At 39.4% G+C, this 13435-nt stretch overlaps 1 protein-coding gene across 1 annotated transcript; it reads left to right on the top strand.

The window, feature by feature from the left end:
- The first annotated feature begins 523 nt into the window (after positions 1 to 523).
- Positions 524 to 11676, top strand: LOC129166611 (N-lysine methyltransferase KMT5A-like). Its single transcript, XM_070552870.1, has 8 exons — positions 524 to 597; positions 1028 to 1200; positions 3990 to 4152; positions 4240 to 4432; positions 5026 to 5070; positions 5773 to 5817; positions 9144 to 9188; positions 11362 to 11676. The coding sequence occupies exons 1-8, from the start codon at positions 524 to 526 to the stop codon at positions 11449 to 11451; spliced, it is 828 nt and encodes a 275-aa protein (XP_070408971.1). The 3' UTR covers positions 11452 to 11676.
- Positions 11677 to 13435: the final 1759 nt, after the last annotated feature.

Here is a 13435-nt window from a genome sequence, read left to right as displayed (position 1 = left end):
TAAACCAACTGAGCCTCACCAGGGCCTGCACTGCTGGCTGGACCCATAGGCATCACATAAGGGCCTGTACTGCCGGCTGGACCCATAGGCACCACACCAGGGCATGTGCTGCTGGCTGGACCCATAGGCATCACATCAGGGCCTGTACTGCTGGCTGGGGCAGTCTGCATCACACCAGGGCCTTTGCTGCCGGCTAAACCAACTGCATCTGTGTTGCTAGTGGAAGACATCAGCACCACACCAAGGCCTGTGTTTCTAGAAAAGCTCATCTGCAATACATCGGGTACTGTGCTGTTGATTGAAGCCGTCTACACCACATTGGTAAATGTGCTAGCAGAAGCCCACTGCTAGCAAGCCACCAGAACCTGAACTTCTGGCTGGAGCCTTACTTGCCATCCTAGGTTTGTGCAGCCTATTTAATTCAGCATCAACAATCATTGTGTGTTTTGGATAATGGCTTTTTAAAATAACTTTACTTTGCTTATTGGCTGTGGGGGGCCTTTGGACACTCAAATTCTCTAAGATGAGAACATTAAACAGTGTCCCCACTCTGCGAGACATGGCAGATCTACATGCGTCACTGCTGCTATACATCCTGTACAATTTCCAATGTATTTGAAACAGGACATTAATTTATCATTTGAACTACAGAAAGATTTACCTCATCTTCAAAACCTTCTTGCTTTGTAAAATTACAAAATTAATTATGAAAAATCCTGCTTTGTTTCAACATTTCACAAGTCAAAATCAATAAGTAATGTTACAAATCATAGACTTCTGATCGTCTTACTACTGCTCTAATCTGGTAATGTACAACCTAACCCAGGCCCTGAGCTGCAATGTAGTCAGACACCATCTGAATTTAAATCCTAAATTGAGCTGAAGATAGTTCATCTTAATGTGCGCAGCTTGTTATCCAAGGTGGATATTATCAACCACTTCTATTTATCATTTACGTAAACAATCTTAGTCTAAATGTGCCAGATGCAAACTTGCACTTCTATGCTGATGATACTGTTATTTACAGCTGTGGTTCAACTCTTGTCCAAGCCATTGACTCCTTGCAGAAAGCCTTTTTTGCTGTCCAGCACTCATTACTTCTGCTTAAACTTGTTCTCAACGCAGACAAAACAAAGCTCATGCTGTTTTCTAAATCAAGGAATTTGGCCCAAATAATCCCATCAGTAACCACTCTTGAAGGTAATAAAACAAGAGATGGTTCACATATATAAATATCTGGGGATTTTAATTGATGACTTGCTCACCTTCAAACCACATGTAGAGAATCTTGTGGAAAAACCTGAAGTTAAAACTGAGATTTTACTTTCAAAATAAGTTGTGTTTCTCTTTTAATACAAAGAAGCTGCTTGTTGCTGCAACATTCTTGCCTGTGCTGGATTATGGTGATATTCTATATATGAATGCTTCTGCTCAATGTCTTTGAATGGTTGATTCTGTGTATCATGCTTCTCTGAGGTTCATCACTAACCATAAATTTCAGACTCACCATTGTGAGTTATACTCTCAGGTAGGATGACCTGCTTTGTTAAGTCGGAGGAACTCTCATTTATACAGTTTTATATATAAGGCAATACTTGGGTTGCTGCCTTCTTATATATGTTCCCTGCTTGCAATGAAACATGCTGGTCGGTATTCTCTTTGTGCGCATGGTTACTTGTTGCTTTCTGCTCTATTTGCCCGAACTGAACTTGGTAAAAAAGCTTTTGTCCATTTAGCACCCTTGGCTTGGAACAAACTGCAGAAGGACTGGAAGATGACTGAATTCATTGCATTTAGTGCTTTTAAATCTAAACTACGAATCATTGAGCCCAAGTCCATAACATGAAACTGTTTCAATTAGATTGACTGTCATTTTAACTGACTTTTTATTTTTTTAATTGAATTTTATTTTATTTGTAGTCTTTCACTTATTGTTGCATGTGTTTGAGTAACCTCTGTAAATGTGAGACACCTGCTGCTGCCTATCTTGGCCAGGTCTCCCTTGAAAAAGAGGTTTTTAACCTCAATGGGATCTTCCTGGTTAAATAAAGGTTAATAAATAAATTGATGAAAAAAGTCAACTCTTCATTAATTATATTTTAAATTCAACTTACCTTATACTTTTTACAATATAGTATAAAATGCATATTGTTTCTTTAAACACTAATACACTATTAAAACTGCAGAATGCACAATTCCAGCTTCATTTAGTAATTCAATTAGTAGATAAAAGTGAGTAATTAAGTCATTTAATTAACTAAGCAACTGTAAATATCACAGTATGCAGCAGTACAATTCAATTTCAATTCAATTTTATTTATATAGCGCCAAATAACAAACAAAGTCACCTCAAGGCGCTTAATAGGTACCGAGAAAAACCCAATCATGTGACCACCTATGAGCAAGCACTTTGGCGACAGTGGGAAGGAAAAACTCCCTTTTAACAGGAAGTATATATATACAGGAGCTGTTTTACCTATTACAAATTGTAAACTATATATATATATATATATATATATATATATATATATAATAGTAATACAAACTGTATTAAAAAACTGTGTTACATGTGGAAGTATAAAGTATAATAGTAATACAAACTGTATTAAAAACTGTGTTACATGTGCAAGCAAAGTATAATAGTAATACAAACTGTATAAAAAACTGTTACATGTGCAAGTATAAAGTATAATAGTAATACATAAAGTATAATAGTAATACAAACTGTATAAAAACTGTGTTACATGTGCAAGTATAAAGTATAATAGTAATACATAAAGTATAATAGTAATACAAACTGTATAAAAACTGTGTTACATGTGCAAGTATAAAGTATAATAGTAATACAAACTGTATAAAAAAATGGTTTGTTGCATGTGCAAGCAAAGTATAAAGTACAATAATAGTAATGCAAACAGTATTAAAAAACTGTTACCAGACTGTAATTTATGTTATAAAGATGAATGCTGGTCAGCGGGTTGAATTTCTTGTATACAACTACGTCGCCTTGAGCAGTCTCGATCTGTTGCCAAGTTAAACCAGCGGATAGCATGTTTACATATGTCGTGGTCAGTGGAACTGCGGGAGATGGGATTTTTTTTCTCATAGAATCTGCAATCACAAAAGCAGATTTACATTTTAATCATCATCCATCACCACAATTTACTATTGTAACAGGCCACAATCTCCACTAATATCTTTCTGTAAGCAGAAAATAATTTGTCAACTAAAGCTCTGAATAATATTTCTTCTTTTATTAGACCAGCTTAAGAAGTAGCTCTACAAGTTTATATTGACGCTGTGTAGCGTTTATAAAAAGTGAAACGCTGGAAACAATACCTCAGTGTGTGAATAGCAAAGGTATGAACTGGCTGGTGGCAAGAGCTGTCGTAGTGGAGCACATATTGTTGACCCAGAAAAATGTGTGAACATTTTAAAATGGGTACTTACGCAGGAGCAGTGTTTTTGATGACATCTGGTTGAAAGACTTCTTCCCATTGACACCTTTCTGAAGCAGAGGCTGCTCACTTTATTTTATCTGGAAGTGACAAGCCTTGTTTAAAGGCCCAATGGATCAATGACTATAAAGGTATGTTATATGTTGTTCCTTATGGCTGCTGCATGAATATTACCGGAGCTGCAACTAATGTTTATTATAATATTTAGTAATATATAACAATTGTTTCAGTTTCCCTGAGGGAACCTCCCAAATTGATCAATAAAGTTATCTATCTAGATTAAAACTGTTTTACATTTCCATGTATTTGAAATTTATTGCAAAATATTTTAAATTTTTTTTTATTATTGGTATTTATTTATTGTTTCAACTCATTTGTTGAATCCATGAACGTAAGCATCTAGATAATCCCCTCACAATTAAAACATTTTATGATTGTTTGTTCTGCATGTTTTGTCAGTGGCTGATCAGCTGCAGTAAACCTGATTTGGATTGTATTACTTAACACTACTTATTGAACATCTTGTATTAGGACATGGTGTATTTGCCTCTGAACCAATTGAAAAGGGATCCTTTGTGGTCGAGTACAGTGGGGAGCTTATCTCAGAACATGAACGGGACAAGCGGCAGAAAAAGTACACAGAAAAGCAAACTGCTTTCCTATTTGATTTTAAATGGAAAAATAACACATGGTGGTAAGTAAAGGCATATACAATATCAGTTGTTCTTCACAACATTATGTTTTTAGTGAAGAAATCATATGTTCTTTTCTTCACTTTTAGCATTGATGCCTCCCGTGAAGACGACTCACTTGGCCGGCTGGTTACTGATGACCACAAGTACCCAAACTGCAAGATGAAAGAGCTGGCAGTCCAGGATAAACCTCATCTCTGCTTGTTTGCTATTGACAATATCCAAGCAGAGAGTGAAATCACCCATGACTATGGAGAATCTATGTGGCCATGGCGAGCTCTGGTAAGCAAATCCTCTTTACAGATTGTGCAGTACAAGAAATGTTAAATATTAGTAGATGAAAACATAGATGGTTATTCTAGTTATGAAGACCAGAGTAGATCAGTGCTGGGTTTAGAGCTTTTATTAACAAAATTTGACATTTTTGTCCCTTTACACATGTTTTTGTCCATTTAACCTGAAGCTGATCAGTTTACATGATTGGATTTCTGGGGAAATAGATGGCTTTACATCAGTGTTGGGTTTAGAACTTTTATTGACAACAGCAGGAGAAGCTAGAAGTCAGGAACATGAACTCTACATGTGTTCAGTCATCATGTCCTCATATTGTTTCAAGCTGTGAAGGAGATGTGTGTGTTTCAGAATACGTTCTCATATGGTTGGACCAACAACTGTAGTGTGTGTGTGTTACACTGTCCTCATATTGTTGGGTAGCAGAACTGTACAGTGTTAATAGTTTCTATACAGTCTGATATAAGGAACTCAGATTCTTCTGTGAATAATATTCACTGAAACAAGTATGATCTGTAGTTAATTAACTAGTCAGGATTCATAGTACAGAATGTTTGACATTATATTGTTGTCTTTTGTTTCAGACGCCAAGTGTTGAGACCATGTCCCAACCTCCTACAGACCAAGAAGTGAGTGAAAAATTCATTTCATTCTTCCAACAGGTCACACATTATTTTTTGTATTTGAAATCAAGTATATGAGTCAGTTGGGCCTAGTGCATAAATGAAATGCACTTTGATTGTTTTAAAACAATCAGTATGAGTGAAAGTTTCCCCAAATCAACATTTGCATTAGGAGAAAGAAATTGTCTATACCATTTGTTAGTCCAAGCTTTCCCTTTAAGCATTTGCTTGATCTTTATTCTGACTAAATTTAATATTTTTGTCCTTTTACACATTTTTGTCCATTTAACCTGAAGCTGATCAGTTAATATGATTGGATTTCTGGGGAATTAGATGGCTTTACATCAGTGTTGGGTTTAGAGCTTTTATTGACAACAGCAGGAGAAGCTAGAAGTCAGGAACATGAACTCTACATGTGTTCAGTCGTCATGTCCTCATATTGTTTCAAGCTGTGAAGGAGATGTGTGTGTTTCAGAATACGTCCTCATATGGTTGGACCAACAACTGTAGTGTGTGTGTTACACTGTCCTCATAGTGTTGGGTAGCAGAACTGTACAGTGTTAATAGTTTCTATACAGTCTGATATAAGGAACTCAGATTCTTCTGTGAATAATATTCACTGAAACAAGTATGATCTGTAGTTAATGAACTAGACAGGATTCATAGTACAGAATGTTTCTGACATTATATTGTTGTCTTTTGTTGCAGACACCAAGTGTTGAGACATTGTCCCAAACTCCTACAGACCAAGAAGTGAGTGAAAAATTGGAAGAAAAGTTATGAGCCACCAAAGCTGTTTTTGGAAACCGGCCTTCAAGTGAAACCACGCCCGGTGACCTTTGGAACATGGTTTGACCCCCTTAGGAATGTGCTATCATCATGAAACGTTCAGATCACTTACAACTCCATAGATTATACTTTCACGTGATGTTTCAGCCTGATTGGACCTTGTTTTCACACAAATGGACCCAGAAGTATGTGAAATTGGGCTTTGTGCGACATAATTCTGGGTGCCATTTAAAAACCAGATCTGAGCTCTCTAGGACATTCAGAAGAAAAGTTATAAGCCCGCAAATGTGTGTTAGGAACCACGCCTTTAAAGAACAAGTGATCCGATGACCTTTGTGACATCATTTGACCACATTAGGAATGAGCTATCATCATGAACCGTTGGAATCACTTATAACTCAATAGATTCTACCTTCCTGTGATGTTTCAGCCTGATTGAAGCTTTGTCAGAGAACTGAACCCTGAAATATGTGAATTTGTGCTTTGTGCGACATAATTCTGGGTGCCATTTAAAACCCATAAGTGGTAATGACTCCATTCCTTCTGTTCCAGATATAGACCATTACTTGGAGTATTTTAAAATCAACCTGACCTCTCTAGGATATTCTGAAGCCAAGTTATAAGCCCACAAAGGTGTAACCGGACACTACCTGACTATATCCAATTGGACACGCGTCCCGAAAGGGCCCTCGAAAAGGTCCGACGGCCGCAATTTCGACGTGCTTCGATGAGATGGTAGCCGGGATGCACCACAAACAATTTCGTGCGGCTACGCCTGACTGAATTCAAACGGCGGCCCGAAAGTGTGAAAATTTAGCTCAGGCTTTGTTTGCGGCCTTCTGTCACTTGAGACCCTTTTCGTCTGCCGTTCAGCCCACGTTGGTCCGAGGCGCCCGAAAATTCTTCTGGTGCATCCCACCACTGGCCCGAACCACAGAATTTGAATTTGTGCCGGTCGCATCGTGTAAAGCGTCCGTTTGGGGCCGGACGGCAGTGTTCCCTCCTTTTTTGCCATGTGCTCGGCAAAGTGGCATTTCTCAACCGATTTTAACAAAACAAACATTGATTTGGCATGCCGCCGTCACCCCGAACTAGCCCAGGCAGTTTGGTAGCCGTAGCTCGTTGTTCCGGTGCTTTTCTGAACCCTAGGTCGCCAGAGGTCACGCTCTTTTTTGGCCACAGCTCCTCAAGCAAACGCCCGATCCGTCCCGTTTTTGGAGAGGTGGTCCCCGTGGTGCCAAGCAATCATAATCCGCTGTCAAAATTGAAAAGAAAAAAAAAGTCGCTTCCGAGTTAGGCCAAAAAATGTCCTCTGAGACGTAATGCCTCAAAGAGGACTTGTGTTTTGCTGTTACAAAGTGGAAAAAAAAAGTTCTGCTGGTGCCAGCGGCGCCATCTTCGGATATGTGGTTCGGGGGCCAAGCACTAGTCCACCCGAGGTGGTTTGGTGGCAAAATATTTTGTGGTTCCGGAGATATAGCCCCCCCAAAGCGCGCGATTTTTGCCAGTTTGCAATGGCGCAATTCTAGCGCCGTGAGGGCTATCAAAAAGGCGAGTAGATTTTTGCTCTCGTACCGGACTTCCGAACCAGAGAGTGAATTTTTTTTGACTGCGCCCCCTAGTGGCCGAACTCGGTCAGTGAGCGACGTAGCGTGACGCATCTTAGAAATTATGATTCGGCATGTGCTTATTTACAACATATGTGAATTTCATGTCCCTACGTAGAATTTAACTATTTTTAATTAATTAAAAGCAACGGACAAAACCCTAGGCCCCAAATGAAGCCTGGCCAAGATTTGAGCCCCTTTTTGGCTGCCGTTCGGCCATCGTTGATCCGAGGCTCACGAACATTTTTTTGTTTTACCCCAGTGCTGGTCCGAACCATAGATTTCAAATTTGTGTCGGTCGCATCGTGTTAAGTGTCCGTTTGGGGCCGGATGGCACTTTTCTCGCCTTTTTTGCCGTGCTCGGCAAAGTGGCATTTCTCAACCGATTTTCACCAAACAAACGTCGATTTGGCACGCCGCCGTCACCCCGAGCTAGCCCAGGCAGTTTGGTAGCCGTAGCTCATTGTTCTGGTGCTGTTCTGGGTCAGAGGTCAGAAAAAATGATGGATTTCAGCTGAAAAACAGGGTTCTCTTCAACCTACAGACTTGCAACTGATATGCTCCTTGACCTCACATGTCCAACATATGTTAATTTCAGACAGATTGGAGCTTGTATCACAGATATGCAACCAGAAATATGTGAAATTGTGCTTGGTGCAACATAATTCTGTGTCCCATTTTAAAACCATAAGAGCTAATAGGGGCTGTTAATTGGAGTAATTTAAAACCAAGCTGATCTCTCTAGGACATTCAGAAGCCAAGTTATAAGCCCCCAAAGCTGTTTTTGTAAGCAGGCCTTTAAGGCATAAGTGATCCGGTGACCTTTGTGACATCATTTGACCCCATTAGGACTGAGCTATCATCATGAAACGTTGGAATCACTTATAACTCAATAGATTCTACTTTCCTGTGATTTTTCAGCCTGATTGAAGATTTTTTCAGTGAACTGGACCCAGAATAATGTGAAATTGTGCTTGGGGCTATCATCATGAAACGTTCAGATCACTTACAACTCAATAGATCTTCATTCTTCCAACAGGTCACACATTATTTTTTGTATTTGGAATCAAGTATATGAGTCAGTTGGGCCTAGTGCATGAATGAAATGCACGTTGATTGTATTAAAACAATCAGTTTGAGTGAAAGTTTCCCCAAATCAACAAACGCATTAAGAGAAAGAAATTGTCTATACCATTTGTTAGTCCAAACTTCCCCTTTAAGCATTTGCTTGATCTTTATTCTGTCTAAATTTAATATTTTTGCCCTTTTACACATGTTTTTGTCCATTTAACCTGAAGCTGATCAGTTTACATGATTGGATTTCTGGGGAAATAGATGGCTTTACATCAGTGTTGGGTTTAGAGCTTTTATTGACAACAGCAGATGTTAGAAGTCAGGAACATGAACTTTACATGTGTTCAGTCGTCATGTCCTCGTATTGTTTCAAGCTGTGAAGGAGATGTGTGTGTTTCAGAATACGTCCTCATATGGTTGGACCAACAACTGTAGTGTGTGTGTTACACTGTCCTCATATTTTTGGGTAGCAGAACTGTACAGTGTTAATAGTTTCTATACAGTCTGATATAAGGAACTCAGATTCTTCTGTGAATTATATTCACTGAAATAAGAATGATCTGTAGCTAATGAACTAGTCAGGATTTACATTGTTGTCTTTTGTTTCAGACACCAAGTGTTGAGACCATGTCCCAAACTCCTACAGACCAAGAAGTGAGTGAAAAATCCACTTCATTCTTCCAACAGGTCACACATTAATTTTTGTGTTTGGAATCAAGTATATGAGTCAGTTGGGCCTAGTGCATAAATGAAATGCACTTTGATTGTGTTAAAACAATCAGTTTGAGTGAAAGTTTCCCCAAATCAACATTAGCATTAGGAGAAAGAAATTGTCTATACCATTTGTTAGTCCAAACTTTCCCTTTAAGCATTTGCTTGATCTTTATTCTAACTAAATTTAATATTTTTGTCCTTTTACACATGTTTTTCTCCATTTAACCTGAAGCTGATCAGTTAATATGATTGGATTTCTGGGGAAATAGATAGCTTTACGTCAGTGTTGGGTTTAGAGCTTTTATTGACAACAGCAGGAGAAGCTAGAAGTCAGGAACATGAACTCTACATGTGTTCAGTCGTCATGTCCTCATATTGTTTCAAGCTGTGAAGGAGATGTGTGTTTCAGAATAGGTCCTCATATGGTTGGACCAACAACTGTAGTGTGTGTGTTACACTGTCCTCATATTGTTGGGTAGCAGAACTGTACAGTGTTAATAGTTTCTATACAGTCTGATATAAGGAACTCAGATTCTTCTGTGAATAATATTCACTGAAACAAGTATGATCTGTAGTTAATGAACTAGTCAGGATTTATAGTACAGAATGTTTGACATTATATTGTTGTCTTTTGTTTCAGACGCCAAGTGTTGAGACCATTTCCCAACCTCCTACAGACCAAGAAGTGAGTGAAAAATTCATTTCATTCTTCCAACAGGTCACACATTATTTTTTGTATTTGAAATCAAGTATATGAGTCAGTTGGGCCTAGTGCATAAATGAAATGCACTTTGATTGTTTTAAAACAATCTGTTTGAGTGAAAGTTTCCCCAAATCAACACTAGCATTAGGAGAAAGAAATTGTCTATACCATTTGTTAGTCCAAGCTTTCCCTGTAAGCATTTGCTTGATCTTTATTCTGACTAAATTTAATATTTTTGTCCTTTTACACATGTTTTAGTCCATTTAACCTGAAGCTGATCAGTTAATATGATTGGATTTCTGGGGAAATAGATGGCTTTACATCAGTGGTGGGTTTAGAGCTTTTATTGACAACAGCAGGAGGAGCTAGAAGTCAGGAACATGAACTCTACATGTGTTCAGTCGTCATGTCCTCATATTGATTCAAGCTGTAAAGGAGATGTGTGTGTTTCAGAAAACATCCTCATATGGTTGGACCAACAACTGTAGTGTGTGTGTGTTACACTGTCCTCATATTGTTGGGTAGCAGAACTGTACAGTGTTATTAGTTTCTATACAGTCTGATATGAGGAACTCAGATTCTTCTGTGAATAATGTTCACTGAAACAAGTATGATCTGTAGCTAATGAACTAGTCAGGATTTACATTGTTGTCTTTTGTTTCAGACACCAAGTGTTGAGACCACGTCCCAACCTCCTACAGACCAAGAAGTGAGTGAAAATTCACTTCATTCTTCCAACAGGTCACACATTATTTTTTGTATTTGAAATCAGGTATATGAGTCAGTTGGGCCTAGTGCATAAATGAAATGCACTTTGATTGTTTTAAAACAATCAGTTTGAGTGAAAGTTTCCCCAAATCAACATTAGCATTAGGAGAAAGAAATTGTCTATACCATTTGTTAGTCCAAACTTTCCCTTTAAGCATTTGCTTGATATTTGTTCTGACTAAGTTTAATATTTTTGTCCTTTTACACATGTTTTTGTCCATTTAACCTGAAGCTGATCAGTTAACATGATTTGATTGCTGGGGAAATAGATGGCTTTACATCAGTGTTGGGTTTAGAGCTTTTATTGACAACAACAGGAGAAGCTAGAAGTCAGGAACATGAACTCTACATGTGTTCAGTCGTCATGTCCTCATATGGTTTCAAGCTGTGAAGGAGATGTGTGTTTCAGAATACGTCCTCATATGGTTGGACCAACAACTGTAGTGTGTGTGTTACACTGTCCTCATATTGTTAGGTAGCAGAACTGTACAGTGTTAATAGTTTCTATACAGTCTGATATAAGGAACTCAGATTCTTCTGTGAATAATATTCACTGAAACAAGTATGATCTGTAGTTAATGAACTAGTCAGGATTCATAGTACACAATGTTTCTGACATTATATTGTTGTCTTTTGTTTCAGACACCAAGTGTTGAGACCATGTCCCAAACTCCTACAGACCAAGAAGTGAGTGAAAAATCCACTTCATTCTCCCAACAGGTCACACATTAATTTTTGTGTTTGGAATCAAGTATATGAGTCAGTTGGGCCTAGTGCATAAATGAAATGCACTTTGATTGTATTAAAACAATCAGTTTGATTGAAAGTTTCCCCAAATCAATATTTGCATTAGGAGAAAGAAATTATCTATACAATTTGTTAGTCCAAACTTTCCCTTTAAGCATTTGCTTGATCTTTATTCTGACTAAATTTAATATTTTTGTCTTTTTACACATGTTTTTGTCCATTTAACCTGAAGCTGATCAGTTAATATGATTGGATTTCTGGGGAAATAGATGGCTTTACATCAGTGTTGGGTTTAGAGCTTTTATTGACAACAGCAGAAGCTAGAAGTCAGGAACATGAACTCTACATGTGTTCAGTCGTCATGTCCTCATATTGTTTCAAGCTGTGAAGGAGATGTGTGTTTCAGAATATGTCCTCATATGGTTGGACCAACAACTGTAGTGTGTGTGTTACACTGTCCTCATATTGTTGGGTAGAAGAACTGTACAGTGTTAATAGTTTCTATACAGTCTGATATAAGGAACTCAGATTCTTCTTTGAATTATATTCACTGAAACAAGTATGATCTGTAGTTAGTGAACTAGTCAGGATTTACATTGTTGTCTTTTGTTTCAGACACCAAGTGTTGAGACCATGTCCCAACCTCCTACAGACCAAGAAGTGAGTGAAAATTCACTCCATTCTTCCAACAGGTCACACATTATTTTTTGTATTTGAAATCAAGTATATGAGTCAGTTGGGCCTAGTGCATAAATGAAATGCACTTTGATTGTTTTAAAACAATCAGTTTCAGTGAAAGTTTCCCCAAATCAACATTAGCATTAGGAGAAAGAAATTGTCTATACCATTTGTTAGTCCAAACTTTCCCTTTAAGCATTTGCTTGATATTTGTTCAGACTAAGTTTAATATTTTTGTCCTTTTACACATGTTTTTGTCCATTTAACCTGAAGCTGATCAGTTAATATGATTGGATTTCTGGGGAAATAGATGGCTTTACATCAATGTTGGGTTTAGAGCTTTTATTGACAACAACAGGAGAAGCTAGAAGTCAGGAACATGAACTCTACATGTGTTCAGTCGTCATGTCCTCATATTGTTTCAAGCTGTGAAGGAGATGTGTGTTTCAGAATACGTCCTCATATGGTTGGACCAACAACTGTAGTGTGTGTGTTACACTGTCCTCAATTAGACCCAGTGTTGACATGTGGCAAGACGCTCCTCGGGGTGCGTCTTGCTTGGGCTTCTCTCCTGGAGGCCCTCAGTAAGACCCATTGTTGACATGTGGCAAGACGCTCCTCGGGGCGCTTCTTGCTTGGGCCTCTCTCCTGGAGGTGCTCAGTCAGACCGAGTGCTGACATGTGGCAAGACGCTCCTCGGAGCGCGTCTTGCTGGGGCCTCTCTCCTGGAGGCGCTCAGTCAGACCCAGAGGTGACATGTGGCAAGACGCTCCTCGGGCCTCTCTCCTGGAGGCGCTCAGTCAGACCCAGTGTTGACATGTGGCAAGACGCTCCTCGGGGCGCGTCTTGCTGGGGCTTCTCTCATGGAGGCACTCAGTCAGACCCAGTGTTGACATGTGGCAAGACGCTCCTCGGGGCACGTCTTGCTTGGGCCTCTCTCTTGGAGGCGCTCAGTCAGACCCAGAGGAGACATGTGTCAAGACGCTCCTCGGGGCGCGTCTTGCTTGGGCCTCTCTCCTGGAGGCGCTCAGTCAGACCGAGTGCTGACATGTGGCAAGACGCTCCTCGGGGCGCGTCTTGCTGGGGCTTCTCTCATGGAGGCACTCAGTCAGACCCAGTGTTGACATGTGGCAAGACGCTCCTCGGGGCGCGTCTTGCTTGGACCTCTCTAACTGAGGCGCTCAGTCAGACTGAGTAGTGACATGTGGCAAGACGCTCCTCGGGGCGCGTCTTGCTTGGGCTTCTCTCCTGGAGGCCCTCAGTAAGACCCATTGTTGACATGTGGCAAGAC

This window comes from Nothobranchius furzeri, chromosome 7 (assembly GCF_043380555.1).
Source record: "Nothobranchius furzeri strain GRZ-AD chromosome 7, NfurGRZ-RIMD1, whole genome shotgun sequence".
NCBI lineage: Eukaryota > Metazoa > Chordata > Actinopteri > Cyprinodontiformes > Nothobranchiidae > Nothobranchius > Nothobranchius furzeri.
Note: the sequence above shows the minus strand (reverse complement) of the source record. Positions and strands in the feature narration are given on the sequence as shown.